The sequence below is a fragment of the Lithobates pipiens genome, unplaced genomic scaffold (genome assembly GCF_037356315.1).
Source record: "Lithobates pipiens isolate NorthernLeopardFrog02 unplaced genomic scaffold, aLitPip1_a1.2 Scaffold_13, whole genome shotgun sequence".
Lineage (NCBI taxonomy): Eukaryota > Metazoa > Chordata > Amphibia > Anura > Ranidae > Lithobates > Lithobates pipiens.
Window position 1 is genome coordinate 7,724,430 of NW_027507718.1, and position 18,236 is coordinate 7,742,665.

General features: G+C 45.0%; 1 protein-coding gene across 4 annotated transcripts in view; it reads left to right on the forward strand.

Annotated features, from left to right (window-relative positions):
• The window catches only part of FANCC (FA complementation group C), a 308,404-nt gene that overhangs the window by 181,929 nt on the left and 108,239 nt on the right, over nt 1–18,236 (forward strand). For all 4 annotated transcript variants that reach the window (XM_077474813.1, XM_077474811.1, XM_077474812.1 and 1 more), the window contains 2 exons: nt 4,463–4,521; nt 8,246–8,410. In XM_077474813.1, coding sequence (XP_077330939.1) covers nt 4,463–4,521; nt 8,246–8,410 — 224 coding nt within the window. The remainder of the gene's footprint in view (nt 1–4,462; nt 4,522–8,245; nt 8,411–18,236) is intronic.

Below are 18,236 nucleotides of genomic sequence, written 5' to 3' on the forward strand. Positions count from 1 at the left end.
GATTAAAAGCTAAACTTCAGGCCATTATCTGAATACACAGTTGAAGTGCATCTATGTGAGCTGGTTTACCTGCTGAAGGATTTGTCATTCTGTTCATTTCCTTGTAATCCTAGCACTGTGCCAGTCAGCCCAGCCAGGTCTGTGAACTCACTGTAGACTACTCTCCCACTAAGTATTGAAGCCTGTTTAAAGGCGTTGTAAAGTCTCAAGGTTTTTTTACCTTAATGCATTCTATACATTAAGGTGAAAAACCCTCTGTGCTGCAGCAGCCCCCCCCCCCCCGCCCCTTTTTCTTACACGAATCTGATAGTTCCAGCGACAAGAATGAGCACAGCAGCTCCAGCCGCTGTTTCTGGCCCTCATTGGACAGATTCATAGCAGCAGGAGCCATTGGCTCCCACTGCTGTCAAACAAGTCCAGTGACTCGGCAGCTGAGGGGTGGGCCGAGTCCTGCTGTCTGTGTCAATGGACGTAGCAGCAGAACTTGGAAGCGTGCCTGCACTAGTGTCCCCATGGAAAGTGGCTCTCTGTGGGGGCACTCGATGAAGAGGAGGAGCCAGGAATGCTTCCGGAGGACCTCATAAATGGAGGATTGGGGCCGCTCTGTGCAAAACCCATGCACAGATAAGGTAAGTATAAAATGTTTGTTATTTAAAAAATAAAATAAAATGAACCTTTACAATCACTTTAAGTACTCCAGCCCCAGCCTGTGAGTGGACTATAAATGAGTAGCAGCACACCGATTTAAGTTTTCCCACTACTCTTGCCACTTGTAAGTATGCTGACAGCATTATGCAAAGCAACAGCATACAAATAGTATTTTGTCCCATCTTCCTATGTGCTGTCTAAAACTAGTTATGAGGCTGGATAGGGCATCCCTTCTCCCTACGCAGCTGTCCAACAACGCAGCTAACAGGAACATAGCTGCTTTTTGATGGCTACTTGAAAAAAAACCTGGTTATAAGAACTTCCTGCTGTTGGAAAACCTTTTTGCCCCTATAGAAGCCCCACAGGGCCCGATTCCCACCAAATTGTCACAGTTGGTATGCATATTGGGCCAGAATTGGCTATTACTTGACTCATTTTATTTTGCAGCACCCATATTATCATTTATCTTTCCAATGTACTGTTATGTGCTGCAGTGCATTGAGTTGTTTTACAGCACATACCTATGCAGCATGTTGGTATGAACTGAAACAATAGGACAGAAGGCAGTTTACTCTTACATCGGGACTGAGTTAGCCAGCGCAGCACTGGTGTGAATTGGCCCTTACAGTGGAGTTTAAGATTTAAAAATAATATATTAGGGCAGAAGTGCGGGTTGCTGTGGCTGACTTGTTTTTAAAGTTGAGTGTTCTTGAGCTGTATCTGTAATCCTGGTGGATATCACTTTGCTGGAGGTCATTGTGATAACACTGCACCTGCATTTTATGTTTAATCCTACGGTCTTTTGCAGGAGGTCCTCTGTATAACGCTGTAGAGGAGGAGAACCCTGACACATGACTTTTAAAACAAAATTCCAGCCCCCCACACCAATTCATTAAACTGAATTAAGCAGAAAGCTGAATTTTATTAATGTGCTATAGGATTTTTTAAAGCAACAATATTGTTACATTTAGGCTATACGACTGCTTTATTAATGGGCCCCAAAGGGTTAGTATGTGGGCTTCATAAGCCAACAAATAAACTGTGTAATATTATTTATCAAGAAATGAAAAAAATGTAACTATTAATTTTCTGAAAGCATTGTAGTATTGACAGTTTATATATTTTTTCTATTTTCAAATGGCAACTATAAAAAAAGGGCTATATGTGGCTGTTAAATTACATATACCGTATATACTCGAGTATAAGCCGAGATTTTCAGCCTCTTTTTTGAGGCTGAAAGTGCCCCCCTCGGCTTATACTCGAGTCATCGCCGTCTGCCTGCCCGATCAGCGTGTCGAGCAGACAGACGGCGGCCATTCTACAATTCAAAAGCCGCGCCTCCCTGTCTGTGATAGGCGGAACACTCAATTTCCCAGCAGTCAGTGGTCCGCCTATCATGGACATCCGCTCATCCTCATACTACGGACGAGGATGAGAGGATGTCCGTGATAGGCGGAACACAGACTGCTGGGAAATTGAGTGTTCCGCCTATCACAGACGGAGGCGCGGCTTTTGAACAGAGGAATGGCCGCCGAGGCGCCGACGAAGAGCGGCGATCCTGGCATGGCAGAAGGACGGAGGCTCGGCACGGGACGACGGAGGCACGGGACGACGGAGGCACGGGACGACGGAGGCACGGGACGGAGGCTCGGGACACAGGTAGGCTGGACACACAAGGCTGCACGGACACACACACAAGGCTGCACGGACACACACACAGGGATGGATGGACACACACACAGGGATGGATGGACACACACACAGGGATGGATGGATGGACGGACACACACACAGGGATGGACGGACACACACACAGGGATGGACGGACACACACACAGGGATGGACGGACACACACACAGGGATGGACGGACACACAGGGATGGACGGACACACAGGGATGGACAGGCATGTCTCACCCTCGGCTTATACACGAGTCAATAAGTTTCCCAGTTTTTTGGGTGTAAATTGGGGGCCTCGGCTTATATTCGGGTCGGCCTATACTCGAGTATATACGGTAGGTGTTTTTTTTACAAGTGTGGAGTCTGCCTTGAATGTGTGTGACCTTTTCGGCACTGGGCGCTGCTTGTGGCAGTTTTGAGACCTTTTAGCTCTGTGTTACTTAGCCTCAGAGCGCTTTCCAGATCCAAAGCTGTGGCACAGCCTCTGGTATGATTCTGTCTCTGAGCACTAGTATATCAAGCTGGCCTGAGCATCGGGAACCACTGCATATATTAGAACTATTGAGTGTTTTTGTTATCCATATTTCCTGTTGGTTACCATGGAAAGACAAATTCCACTTGATAAAGGCGGCCACTGCCTCTGAAACATGTTATCATAGCAACAGCTCACACACCCCATCAGCAGCCAGCTGCTGGCATCACGTGACCCAAAGCACGTTTTCCTGTGCATATGAACTGTCGGTGTGCATGAGATCAAGCACAGCGTTAATTGCATTTGACCCAGGACTGCTGCCATATCCACATTGTCAGCTGGAGCTCCTATCAAGGGCAGTAAGAGGATTTTGGTTCACAGTACTGTGGTGGGGAGATGTGATTGATAAGCTCTGATTCATTTTTTATCTAGTTTTTATGGTATTGCACCAGAGCCTGTGCACTTGTCTCTCTTGTTTGTGTATTTTACCATATTGCAGCCTATGGACTCACTCACACGCCAGCCCCCAGCCCTGGTCTGTGGACCTCTGTTTTAGTGCTTCTTGGGCTTTTCAGCATCAGGCAACTGTTTTTCACATTTGTAAGGCTGTCATCTGGGTTTCTGTTCACGTTTTATCAGGTGAATGTTCAAGTCTCATCTGAAGCTAATCTCTTTGAGATGAAGGATGTTTTTTCTGTTTATTTTGTGAGCCCGTTTGCATTTTGTTTTTGTTTTTTTGCCGTGTTGCCCTTTCTTTAAACTGCTTTGGGATATCCTAAATGTTTCTGAATCCTGTATCCCTCAATGAAGGAGAAAGAAAATATGATTTTTCTAATCGTGGTAAAATCGTTTTTTTCAGTTCATTGAGGGACATAGGCTCCACCCCTCTGTAATCTTGGTTTACTCTCTGCATTGCATTGTTCCAAAATGAAAGCATGCTGGGAATGGGAGGGGTTATGCCAATCTGGTCACATTTTTTTTTTTTTTGCCAGTGTTCAAATCTGGTCATAGGCTGCAGTATAACTTGTATGTCTCTAAATCCCATGTCCCTCAATGAACTCCTATTTTTTAAAGGAGAGGTCCAGCCTGAGCTTGTTTGGCTGGGCTTCTCCTATGGGTAACAGGAGTGCAATTTGTTTTGCACTCCTGTGACCTGTTTTCAGCATAGAGTGGTCTGAAGTCCGCTCTCCACTGACCTCACTGGAATCAGTCCAGGCTCTGCATCATCCCAATTTAGGACTGATGGCAGTCTCAGCTTCTCAGCTCCCCACTGAGACGGCCACTCCCCGTCCCTTCACAGCTCAGCTCACCAATGAACATGGAGGAGCAGAGCAGGAGAGATGCTGACTGACAGGCAGCAGCTCTCCGTTCGGGCAGGTGAGATAACTGAGCCATCAGCGATGTTTGGTGGCTCAGTTCTCACATGCGTAAACATGCTTCCTGAGACTTGATTGAAAACTTGTGCTGTGCAAATGTAATATTTGTTATGGTTCTGGGGATTAAAACACTGAATGCAGCATAGAGTTTAATTTTATTTATTTTTTAAGGAACTAATCTTTTAAAGTGGATGGATTGTATTATCCACAATCTTCTCTTATGTCAAATGCATAATCATATATTTTTGCTTAGGGATAGCAACATTAACATATTTTTTTTTCACAGATCATTTCATCATTAATTATTCAGATTAAGAGAAGCTGGTCAGATGAAAACAAAAAAGAGTAAGTTTTTTACTTTTTATGTTGATAATATCAGTATGCAATAGTTATCGGACCTTTGAATACTACATTTCTATCTGCAGTCACTGTTATTGTTGTGTTTATTTGTAATATAATAATGCAAGACACAGATTTTAATTAAGTTTACATTTACACCCTGGAATAATTACTGTATTTATCGGTGTATAACATGCACATTCATTTTAAGAGGGAAGTTTCAGGAAAAAAAACCTACATTTTAAATAAGGAACTTTGAGGCAAAATAAGGGTCAGTGCCCATCTGCAGCCTCACCTTTGCCATCAATGCAGCCTGATCAATGCCAATCTGCAGCCTCACAAGTGCCTTCAATGCAGCCTCATCAGTCCACATCAATGCAGCCTCACCATTGCCATCAGTGCAGCAGCCTCGCCATTGCCATCAGTGCAGCAGCCTCACCATTACCATCAGTGCAGCAGCCTCACCATTAGTATCAGTGCAGCCTGATCGATGCCCATCTGCAGCCTAGAGGGGGCAGGACGAGTGCCGACAGATTACATACAGTAAAAATCTCCTATGATAGAACAGTGGTCCAATGGCGGCACAGGAGACGGGACTGCCTATTACAGAGGCCGCCAAGTATATTCTCACTGTATCTAATCTGATGGCGCTTGTCCTGCCCCCCCTCCCTGTCCCCTCCAAGGCAGCTACAATTGAAGTATTGGCGTATAACACACACACCCTATTTTCACCCATTTTCAGGGTGAAAAGGTGCGTGTTATACGCCAATAAATACAGTAGTTTAGTTACAGTTTATTATACCTTGGATAGTCACTGCAATATGGCCCTTTGCATTGGCTGGCAGACTACTTACTATAGGGGGAAATTATTGGAAGGATAGCTATGCCTATTAATAAATAAGCACCAAACTTCCCCTCACCATTTAAATCCTTCATATACCCTCTTTTATTTAGCTCAGATTAATTGGCAACTTCATACACCAGCTTTGGCCTATGCCAGCTCCACTTCTCTTTATGAGCCTGGAGAAGGCATCTCCTTGCTTTTTTGCTGTATGCTTGCAGGGAGATGACTTCTTTATCAATTTTATTGGAGAAAATAAAGCTGGATACCTACTGCCTGAAAACTGGCCGGTTCAGCAGGAATCGACTGACTTTCGGTCAATGTCTAGGACAGTCAGAAGCCAGTCTAACGACCAGCTTTTGTTGAAGGGACATGCTAGAAAACAAGCATCCAATCATTGTCTGCGAGCGCTAATTAGTGTATTCTGGCAGGAGGGAGTACCCCTGTCAAAATCCAATAGCACAGCATGGGAGATCGCCGCACCAACATCCCTTGTGTCAGTTTTTTTAGTCCAACCCAGTAAAAACTTGTGTGTACCCGGTTCATGTACAGTAAACCATGGTTCTCGGGGTCAGTTGGGAGAACTGGATGCCTTGGGGGATTAAATGCCTTAAAGGGCACCTTTTGGCAAAAAATAATAAATGCACATATTTTTGAAGGAAAAAATGTGCATTTATTTTTTTTCCCCTGAAGGAGCCTGGAAAGCATTGCATTTGTGATCAGTGTATCATGGATGCAATGCCAGACTCCTGCAGACAAGCCCTGCAGCTTTCAGCCCCAGCTCACTATCACAGGAAGGGGGGTGGGGGAGGTTGCAGCTGCTGGAAAATGTTACATGTTCCACCCTAAATACGGCTGGAACATGTAACATGTTCCAAAAGGTGAATTTATTCTTTGAACATTTTATCAATTATCTTGACTACTACTTGTCTACAGGCACATTGAAAATAATCGTCTGCATTTACATCAATAAAAAAAAATGCCCGAATACTTCAAAAAAAATTTTTTGTGTTTTTTTTTTTCTTTTCTTTTTAATAGGTACGTTTTATTAGGTTCACTCAAAGAAAATGAGTACAGTGACATAAAACATTAGTAGCATGCACTTGTTCAAACATTGAGAAAGTTACAAAAAGTTTTACAGGTCACAATGACGTAGTGATCTGGGAGAAAGTATACAATAACAATACACTAGTTAGTATACCAGTTCTTCCTATCCACTCCAACTAAGCTACCTTAATTCCCATCCATAGACAAAACACCCTGCAATCAACCCTTAGACCATACGAGTAATAATCTTGGGAGATGGGAAACACAGGCAGCGAGGTAGGAATACCAAAGGAGGAGTGCAAGGAGGGGGAAAGAAAATAGGGGGGGGAGGACAAGGAGTAAGGGTAAGATAGGGGGAGCAAGGAACCAAGAATCTACCGGGAGTTCTGCAAGTATTGAGGAGCAACCAACCAACTCAACCATTAGCTCTTTTACAGTTTCACATCTTCAGCTTTGACCCATGCTTCCCAAATTTTGATAGATTTCCCTGGGCAATTTCAACCAAAATAAATAAGCCTGTAAAGTGTATACATTAATCAAATTATGTTGCTCTGTATAAAAATCTCAGTGAATCTAAATAAAGTCTCAGTAAATACAGAAACAAAATTCAGGTGAACACCTCATGTGAAAATGTTAATGAATGAAATAAAAATAAAGCATCCAGACAAAATTGAAACAATATAGTGTGTCCATCCTTCATGAATATTGATACGATATTGTGTAGTCTGTGAACCCTCCACCTCAGCATACACATCCTCTTACAAAAGCATGAAAACCAAAATTATAGGATGTCTAGCAAAGCATGAAGCTGCGTGGATCATGGACAATGGAAATGGATCCTTAATCGCAGGGTTGTTTGCGGCACAATAAGACTGTAATCTCCCTCTCACATTCCAGGGTTACACCCGGCTTTGAGCATAAACAAGCCTCCAATAGTGAAGTACCACAGGTGTTTACTATTACCAGCTACTCGAAGGAAATCTTTATGAATGGCACATGAATGCATATGACCGCCAATGGGGCCAGCTCCAGCACAAAATTTGTATTCATATGCCTCTGAGTGCAGCTGTTTATGGATTAGCACTGCTATTTATGCATGGTTCAATTTGAGGAGATTTTATTTATTTTTTTAATTTAGCATCGAGCGCAGTTTTTTTCTTTTCACTTTTAAGCCGTGGGAGGATCCCATACTTTCCATTTGGTAAGAATGGATTTCTTGGTGAAGCACACCACAAAAAGGATAAATAGCCTCTTGTGGTGAGTAGTGTCAATTGTATTACATATTCCCAGAGGGGGCAAGAGTGGGTCCATGGCCACCACCAAGCCACTTACTGCACTAACATCAGCCACCGCTTCCTGACAGAAAAAGCTTACACGGGAGGGCAAGGCCAAACCATTTGAATAAACATACCCTATTCAGTCTGCCATTTAGGACAGGAAGAGTCCATAGTAGCATAGAGAACTGAAAGCCTTTGAAGGGAATTGTACCCATCTGTCCCCAGCCAAAATCATAAAAGGGAGCAGGTTGTATACCCTCTCCATCTGTCAATGTAGGTATGTCCTATTACCGTCTTCAATACAATTGAGAGACCCTAGATATTTCAGCCTGGACCAGGCAGAGGTAAAGTGTAGAAAGAGCTTAAGCCACCTGTTCAGCTATCAAGATGCGCTCAACCACTTGAGACCTAAAAGATTTTGTAGGCAGCAGTGTGCAAAAGGCCTATGGGTTCCCTGTTAAACATGTTTTTTCTTGCTTCCTGAGACATAGAAGTTTCATGCAAAGTCATGTTTGTAGTTATATGTTAACATGTAAGCATGAAATGCTTTTATTTTTTCACCCAGTGTTTCGGCTGAGCATGTACACGCACTATCTGTGACCTGTTTATGTGTTCTTACGTTGCCTGAAGTAGCCCCATTGCTGGAAGCACTTCTTCTCTATTATTGGTCTGGGCCAAAAGAGGTTCTTGACAACTACTTCCTAGAAGCTTTAAATGATGCCGTGTTGAGGTAAGTCAGCAAAAGCTTATTGTGCTTAAAGATTAAAGGGCTTGAGACAAAATGAAAGAAAATAAACTTACATTGCTCACAAGTTTGTTGCTTTAGCCTGGGATCCCATATCTGCGGTGCGGCCCATCGCAGGTAATTCACACAGGAATCACACCACATTCCTGTGCAAATCACATGCAATGTGTGTGCAGTGTGATTTAAGCCATTCATTTGTATGGCTCAAATTGTGAAAAATCCGCACATAAAATGGTGCAGGACCCTTTTTTTCCGCAATGGAATCAGATCACATGGGTGTTCACACCTATGCAATCTGTTTTTGTCAATTTCACTGCATTTTCCGCACCGTTTTGGGGTGTCGTTATTTTTACATTGACACCCCCTGCGGTTCACATGATGCTGTGCAATTTCAATGCGGTGCTGGAAACCCGCAGGATTTGCTGCATTTCCCACACTGCAGTGTTTTTTTTCTTCTCTGAAAGTTGTTGTTGCTTTAATGTTTTTTTATTTGCTATGAAAATGACAGTTTTGATGATTTCTGTAACTTCTACTTTTCTATCTGATATCTAGTGGGTAATATTTTTGCTATACAGTATAACAAAAATATTTTTGTGTTTGAGTAAGGAGACACATTGAAAATAAGTAAATCAACCCAGTCACATTAGTAAACTTGTTTCAAGCAAGCACATACAGGCATTGGACAAATTTTGCTGGTACCTTTCCAAAAAAGGAAGAACCCATCATTTTCTAAAAAAAAAAACTTGAAAATTACAAAAGTAATTTGCAACAACCCCAATGCATGTCTAGCTATGGGGGCACACACAGAAGAGGAGCAACTAGAAGTGCTGCTGCGGGACCTCAGAAGAGGAGGTTTGGGGCTGCTCTTTGCAATACTATTGCAGAGAGCAGATACGTATACCATGTTTATTATATTAAGAAAAAATATTAACCGTTTGTAACCACTTTAAGACATAATTTATCTCTCACGGTTCCATGAAAGCTGGCTGTAGGCATAAGCTGGGTAGTGATCCAACCCATAAAATATCTGTATTAAATTTGTCCTTTGCATTTGTATGCTTAATTTATATCCTATTTGGGTGATGCCTGCTCTTCATATATAGATATTGATGTAATCTACTTGAGACTGTTGCACTCTTTCTTTGCAGCCACACAAAAAAACACAATAGTTTAAATCTGCTATAATAAAATATATTGATAAATGACTACTATATGAGGTTATTTTACAAGCACTGGAAAAAAAACTTATGAAACATTGAACGGTCAGCCATAGCACAATCAGGTTTTCTTTATCAATTTCAGCAATGGAGCTTACTAGCTACTAAAAAGAAACTTCAGTAGTTTTGCTCAGTGTTATTTCTGATTCATCTTATCAGCCCTATATTTGCTGACATTTTTCAACATGATTAAACTCTTGTGTTACTTGAGTAAAAAACTATTTAGAAAAATTGTTTTCACTTACAAAATGCAAGAAATGTCTAAAACTGCTATACGGCTAGCATGCATTGGAAAGGCAGCAACCTGCCAAGTCAGCTTCTTATGTCAGAAGTAATTTTACAGAATAAGAATAATGGGGAAATGATGACGAGATAATTATGCAGATAAGTAATTTAAATATTATTCAGATTAACTATGAATCTGTAATAATAATATGAGTTTGTAATACATATGCTTACTTTATTTGAATTTGTGCTTGGTAATATTGCCATCTAGTGGCATACTTTAAAACTAGATAAAGAAACTGTTATTTTTCCTGACTTTAAAAACGTGGATTTACAAAGAGTGGACACAGAAGCATATCCAGTCACCTTAAAAAACAAATGCACCATGTTTCTTGAATTTTGGACTTTTTTAGATGGAGTGGACCCCATGGAAAAAATATGACTGATTTGTAATTTTGACATGTAGCAGTAAACTACAAGCCTATGTTTTGCTGCATGTTTGTCATTCCAATGAACTTAGTGACTTTATATGTCTCTATTGCACTTTGTTATTTATGCCATTGCGCAGATGTACTAAATAGGGGAGTCCTTCCACTTTTCCTTGCATTTGTGCTGTAAAACGTCTTAAAAATAATTGAACAAGAAAGGCTTTAGCTGTATTGTCTGCTGTTAAAACATCACAGCTAAATGCACAGTGCATTTAAAATCATTGGATATAATGAAGGGTATGATGTTGGCAGTTAAGCAGTGTGCATCAGTTGAGTAAAGGGTATATAAACCCTAACAATTGCCTTCTCTTTTGGTTTGTTAAATGTATTATTGAATATGTTTCTTTTTTTGTCTGTCCAGTTTGTGAAAAATACTTGATACTGCCAAAAATCCATTGAGCTTGTAACCTTCTGTGTACTCTGTCTCTGCTGCACTGAAATCTTAAACAGTAGTATCAGCCCTGCCAAGTTCACCTTCATAAACTACAAGCACCTCCTGCTTATTTTAGAAAGATGAAGAAAGAGGGACGTGTTCTGTAGCCAAAATTAGGAGGGGGCAGACTAGGGTGACAGTATGCCTCCTGAATAAGCATTGTCACACCGTGGCAAAAAGTTTCCCATTTACAGGATAACCAGGTAAAAATAGGTAGACAAGTCTGAAATAAAAAAAAACAAATGCAGCTACCACGTCGAAGAAATGGTAAACTGCAACATATTACATTTTTTTCTTTAGTTAAGATACACTTGAAATGGTTGATTTAAGTATCTCACCATAGACTGAATAGCACACTACATGGAAGATCTCTATCTAAAGTGTTTTTTTTTTTGTTTTTTTTACATTTTGGGTAGAGTGAAACCGGTTTCATTCCCCTTCCCACTGGAACCATAAATGGAAAGCCCCCTTCCCCTTTAACACAGCTATGACTGACCCACCCATCTCAACTATGCACCTGTCCTTTGTGTATGAGCTATACAAAGTACGTTCTTCATATTTTCTTATGAAGAATCCAGTAAAGCACAAGTGATTCTGTCTGTTAGTCTGTTTCCTGAGGAATGTATGGAGTACTCAATCAAGTAGCTGACACAAAAATGTTGGCTTAAAACATTATCTCAGCTTGTCATAGACTGAAGATAATATCTCCACTTTGCAATCCCAGTAAATAATGAGCAAAGGGCTACCCATTCCTTCCCAAAATGAAAAAAACTAAAAGAATTCAGCAAATATGTATCAGAAAAACTGGTAATTACTCAAAGCACAGAGACCCCATTCACACCTTAACGTTTTGTAGCTTGAAGCTCGAAGCTTCAAAACGCTGGAGGAGAAAAAAAAATCGATTATTGGAGACGGTTCACATCTCCACTCCAAGCTGCCTGAAGCCAAACACCTAAAACTCCAAAAAGATCTGGAGCTTTTTTTGTAGCTCGAATTGGGCAGATTTGAGTGTTTTTGGCATGTTTTTATTGTCATAGAAAGGAGTAGAAATGTGCCATCCATGCATTTTTGTGCACATGTGCACCTTTTCTCATGCGTTTTTGCGTGATTTTCTGTTTAACTGAAAAAATGAAAAATATAAAATAGTAATAATATTTAAATAAATGTAAAATAAATATACAAATAACTAAAAATCATCATAAATAAAATAAATAACAAATGTGTAATAATACATAAATAATAACCCCTGACCTTAAAAAATATTAAATTATTAATAATAATATTAATAATAAAATAATAAACCCCCAAACCTGAAAAAGTAAAAAGAAGAATATACTTATTTATTTTGTGTTAGGGTTAGGTTTTTTTTTAATGTTTATATTATTCTTTTAAGGGTTAGGGGTTATTTTTTTATTTATTATTACATAGTATTCATTTGTTGGATTTTTTTTATGATTATTTTTTTTGTGGGGGGGGGGGGGGGTACATATATTTATTCATTTATTTTTATTTTTTAGTAGTAGTATTTTTATACCCTAACAAAAAATAATAATAATTAAATAACCCTAACCCCAACTCCTAATCTAAACCCTAACCTAACCATGATTCTAAACCCTTACCCTAAAAAAATAATAAATGAATAATTTAAAAAAAAAAGAAATAAAAGCTAATGGGTAAATTAAAGAAAAATCTGGGGGCGTGTCCGGATGTAACAGAGAGTGGACGTGTTTTAGAGGGGCTCCGAGCATCCTGGCTCAATCCTTTGCCATCCATCCATCCGTCTGCAAATCCACGACCAGCTACCTTGTCAGAGTGCTCTCCTGCCCTCCGCGGAGCTCTGTCCACCTCTGACTGAGCGATTCCGTGGTGGTGGAGAGAGAGAAGCGGCGCTGCATACTCCAGGGTCGCCGCCATCTTGGACACCAGGGCCCGGTCGAGTGGAGCTGCTCCCCGCCTGGCCGTGCGGTAGGGGGCTACATCTGATGCAAGGACCTGCTTCCCATCCTCCGGCCTGCCCCCCCCGATTGCCTGCTACATTTTTTGGTCCATCTGGGCCGCGGGGAGCGATCGCGGCGGCCGCGGCCTAGTGCGGCCTACCGAGGCCTGCTGGCCGCCGCTGTTTCCTGAGCGGTCGCGCCCGGAGGTGCGCCGCAGCCGGCCGGACTGTGCGGCGGGGGGGATCCGTCCACCCTGGCTATACTCCCCCATCCTCCTACTTGCTCCACCGCTGGCTTGGTGTGCTCCGGTGGCCGGCTGGGTCGCGGAGAGCGCCCGTGGCGGCCGCAGCCTGGTGCGGCCTAGTGGAGCCTGCCGACCGCCGCTCTTTCCTGTGCAGGTACCCAGAGACTGTGGATCCTGCGGCCCCCACTGCCTTCATCCTACTTCCACCTCTCTGCAGCGGTGTGCTACCCGGTGGGGACGGTCTGTGTGGGCTGGGGAGGGTGCTGGGTGGTTCTGCAGCCTGTCGGACTGGGCCCCCCTCCTCTGGGCCTCTCTTCACCGCACTCTCTGCCCACCATTCCTACTGCTCTTCCCCCTGGGTGTCTGAGGTGTGAGACGGAGGGCGGTTGTGGTCTGCTGGGACTGCTCTCCCTGACTATTCATCTGCTACCCCCTGGGCCACCCCTTGCTGCTGCCTAGATAGCGCTTTGGGCACATACTGCTCCCCTGCTGGGGCCCCCTCCGGAGCCTCACCAGATGTCCCCCGCTTCTAAAAAGGGGAGGAGGGACTCCAAGGCCGCTGAGGTCAAGTCTTTGCCCCTACAGCCGCAGCTCTATCCACCGCAGGCGGACCCCATCCTGATTGGAAGACTCCGGTCCCTGTTAGCGGACTTGGAGATGGGTCCTGGGGAGGCCCCGACTGCGGGAGAGTCAGCCCCGCCCTCACAAGACAGTACGGCCACGATTCTTGCTGCGATCGAGCAGAGCAAGACCTCACTGCTGGTCCGCATCGATCACCTTGCTGAGGAGTGCAATCTTATTAGGAACGACCTTGACAAGATAAGAGGAAGAATGACTGAAACTGAGAGCAGAATATCCGCCACCGAAGACCTTACTGCCACTCACGCCTCCTCCATTGCTGAGCTGCAGCGCACAGTACAGTCTCTTGTCGCAAAGTCTGATGACGCGGAGAACAGGCTCAGGCGCAACAATGTCAGAGTCCTGGGACTGCCTGAGAGAGAGGAGGGGGATCACCCAGCCGAGTTCGCGGAGGAATTCTTTAAAAACCTCTTGGGCCTTACAGATGTCCCTCCTACGTATGTGGTTGAACGAGCCCATCGGGTGCCCACTGGCCGCGCCATTCCAGGAAACATCCCCAGACCTTTCTTGGTCCGCTTCCTTAATTACAGAGACAGGGATAAGATTCTCTCCGAAGCCCGCAAGCATCCCAATCTCAAATATGGTAACGCCTCTGTGCTTCTTTTCCCTGACTTTTCGGCAGATTTGCAGCGGAAGAGGAAAACCTTTAACGACGTCCGCAAGCGACTCAGAGATAGGAACATAAAATATGGCATGCTTTACCCTAGCCGCCTGCGAGTTCAACACGATGGCACAGTCCGATTCTTCGACAACCCAGCAGATGCCGACGACTGGCTGACTACATTGCATTGAATACCCTTTTTCCCATACGGATGACGGATGCTTGAACCTCCTACATCCTTACCTATTGTTTCATACTGCGAACTCCTGTCAATAATGGAGTCACCTCATTAGTACCTTGACAAGTGATTTATTTTGAACCCCCACGGTCAGGTTGGTTCATAAGCTCAGGAGTCCTGGTGTTCCCCATCCGGTGAGAGGAACAATCACCGGACCCCCCCCCCCTCCCCCCAATTTTATCTGTTTCTTGGGTCACCAAGAGTTGGGGGCACTCCGATGAACTGAACTTAGCTCGGAGTGTTGTTGCCAACTTGCACCAGCTGACCCCCCCCCGGGAACTTCTGCAAGTTCCCGCGCGCAGTATTGAACTGCTGCCACGAAAAGTTTAAAGGGTTGTATTGTTAGTTCTGGGTATAGGCCCAATCTGATGGCTCCTACGTTCCCAGGGAGACCGTCGGATAAGGGCAGGGTTGACACTATGCTGTCACCAAGGGTATTGTTGTTTTTGCTTAATGTATGTGTTTTTTTGTTTGTATGGTTATTATTTGGTCGTGACTCTTCCTATTGGGGGCTCTCTGGCTCTGCGCGGCTCTTGGCGCCTGCTGCCAACCACAATTCACGTCTCCTTATTATCGTAATAGAATCACCTGATGGCCACACGTGACATGTCAACTTTTAATATCTTATCCTGGAATGTCCGGGGGCTCAATTCCAAATTTAAGAGAGCAGTATTGTTCAAATACCTTAAAATACATTCCCCCCACATGATTCTGCTCCAGGAGACGCACCTTGTGGGCAGCAGGCTACTGGCTCTGAGGAAGCCGTGGATCCAGAGAGCCTTCCATGCCTCTTACTCCACCTATGCCAGAGGGGTCTCGGTGTTGGTCAGTAAATCCTTTCCATGCGTTGTGGAACAGATTCACACCGACCCCCAGGGCAAATACGTGATAGTGGTTTTCACTGTTTGGGGCACGAGATATATTGTGGTAAATGTATACATTCCCCCTCCCTTCTCCACATCCACCCTGTATACTATCCTAGAACGGGTTACCCCGTACTGCCCCGCCCGGTTGTTACTTATGGGTGATTTTAATGCCATTCTAGCTCCAGGTTTGGACAGGCCGGTCCCCCCTAGACAACACTCCCCGGACCTGTCCTCATGGGCGCAGGCAATGGGGGTGGCCGAGGTCTGGAGGTGGAAACACCCCTCGACCAGGGCCTACTCCTGCTTTTCCGCCACCTACAAAACATCCTCACGTATTGACCTAGCTTTTGCCAATCCGCTCCTGATGTCAGACGTGCTGGACGCTACATACCTACCTAGTGGGTTGTCAGACCACTGTCCTCTCCTCCTTACTCTCCGCTCCCCTGCCTCCCGGTCCTCTGCCCTCTGGCGCCTGGGAACCCATTGGCTCTCCCACACTGACTTGACTGTCACTATCCCGCCTCTCCTTACAGACTACTGGGAATTGAATTCAGGTTCCTCCTCCCCACAGATTACCTGGGATGCCTTCAAGGCTTTCACTAGAGGTCAGTATATATCCTCAATAGCTGGTATCCGTAGGGAACAAGCCGCCACCACAACTGAGCTACAGAACGCGGTAAATACCCAGACTGAGGCCTATGCGGCTGACCCCACTGACGCTAGCTTTGACGCCCTTAACGCGACAAGACGGGAACTACATCTACATCTAGCAGAACTTACCAGACTGGATCTCTATCGTAACAAGCAAAGTTTTTTTGAACAGGGGGACCGGAACGGTCGTCTCCTGGCGATGTTAGCACAGCATGACCTACCCCTGACGGTGGTACCCAATATAACGTCTCCTTCGGGCGACTCGGTCTCTTCCCTTCCTGACATATTGGATGTATTTCGGCAATACTATAGCTCCCTCTACACCTCAGTACTGCCCTCAGACTTCAGGCCACAGGACCTAGCACCTTGGCTGGACCCCCTGGCACTTGGCTGGCTCTCAGACACCGAGAGGGAAACTTTGGTGAGACCGATTACCCCGGAGGAGGTCCTGAAGGTCATCAGGTCGTTTCCTGCTGGTAAATCCCCAGGCCCGGACGGACTCCCCATAGAATTCTATAAAACTCACGGGGACCTACTTGCCCCCAAACTGGCCCAGCTCTACTCTCACTGTCTGACAGATGGCGCTCTCCCCAACTCCATGAGTCATGCACACATAATACTGATTCACAAAGCCCCTAAGGACCCAACATCATGCGCCTCCTATAGGCCTATAGCCCTACTTAACACGGATTTCAAAATTCTTACCAAACTGCTCACTATGAGATTGCAGCCCCTATTGCCATCTGTAATAGAGACTGACCAAACTGGTTTTATGGCTAACAGAGCTACAGATGTCAATCTACGACGTTTATTTACCAACATTCATGCTCAACACCTCAACGAGGGTTCCCGGGTGGTGGCCTCCCTAGATATAGAAAAGGCCTTTGACACTGTGGAGTGGCCCTTTCTGTGGGAGGTTCTCCGCAGAATGGGATTCCCCTTGCTTTTTATTGGGTGGTTACAGACACTTTACCGCCACCCCACGTCGGCCATTAGGTTGGGGGGGGGTCTGTCACAGCCCTTCCCTCTCTCCAGAGGCACGCGGCAGGGCTGCCCTCTCTCTCCGGCCCTTTTCGCCATTGCCATGGAACCCCTGGCGGAGGCTCTACGCACCTCCCCACACATTAGGGGCCTGCGCGTTGGCTGGCTGGAGGAGAGGGTTGCCCTGTATGCGGACGACCTCCTGCTCTTCCTCAACGATGCAGACTCCTCACTCACAGGGGCGTTGCAGATTCTAAACTCATTCTCCACTGTTACGGGTCTTAGAGTTAATTGGTCCAAGTCACTTCTGTTTCCTATAGATCCCGCTGCACGCACCGCCGCCGCCCCCAATATACCTTTACAGTGGGTAGATAGCTTCAAATACCTTGGGGTGGTGGTCTCGAGGCAGGCTTCGGACTTCTTGCCCCTCAATCTGTCCCCAGTAGTCCACGAGACGCGACTGCGACTGAGGGCGTGGGAGTCCTTACCCTTATCACTGCTAGGCCGGATAAATCTGTTAAAAATGAAAATCCTGCCCAAATTTACCTACTTGCTTCGCCAATCTCCACATTGGATTCCTAAGTCCTTTTTCACAAGACTACATAGTCTCTTCGCCTCCTTTGTCTGGGGGACCCAGTCCCCCAGATACAGTTGGTCCACACTGGTACGCCCAACCTCCCAGGGGGGGCTGGCGTGTCCTGACCTACATAAATATTTCCTGGCCACCCAACTAGTCACTGCGGCCTGGTGGCTCACTCCAGATACGACAAACCCCGCCACCTTGGTCGAGGCGGCCGTGGTGAAGTCGTTGGAGGCGCTACAATTTTTACTTTTTCGTGGCCCAAAAGCCCCGTACCAGTTGACCCCCTCCATGCGCACTACGCTTCGTGCTTGGAGGGTGGGACTTCAACTTGAGAAGTATCCTAAAAATGCAATTTCCCCGGCTGCCCCCTTGTGGTTAAACCCCACCTTAGAGCATTTTTACAATTTGCCTGAGCCACACGCTTGGACTAAATTCAACATTAAAAAGGTGGTCCAGGTGATCTCCAATCAATCTCTGGCCCCATTTCCTAAACTGATCTCCGACTTCAACACTCCTCAGAGTTATTTTTTTAGATACCTTCAACTTTCCCACGCCTTCAGTCATCAATTCTCCAACCCCCCGATCCAGATCATCCAATCCACCCTGGAGGACCTCCTCAGGTCTGGATGCGCACAAAAGCCCACCTCTCGCCTCTACTCTCATTTGGTGCTGACTTCCCTCCCCTCTCTGGAAAAACTTAGGAACAAG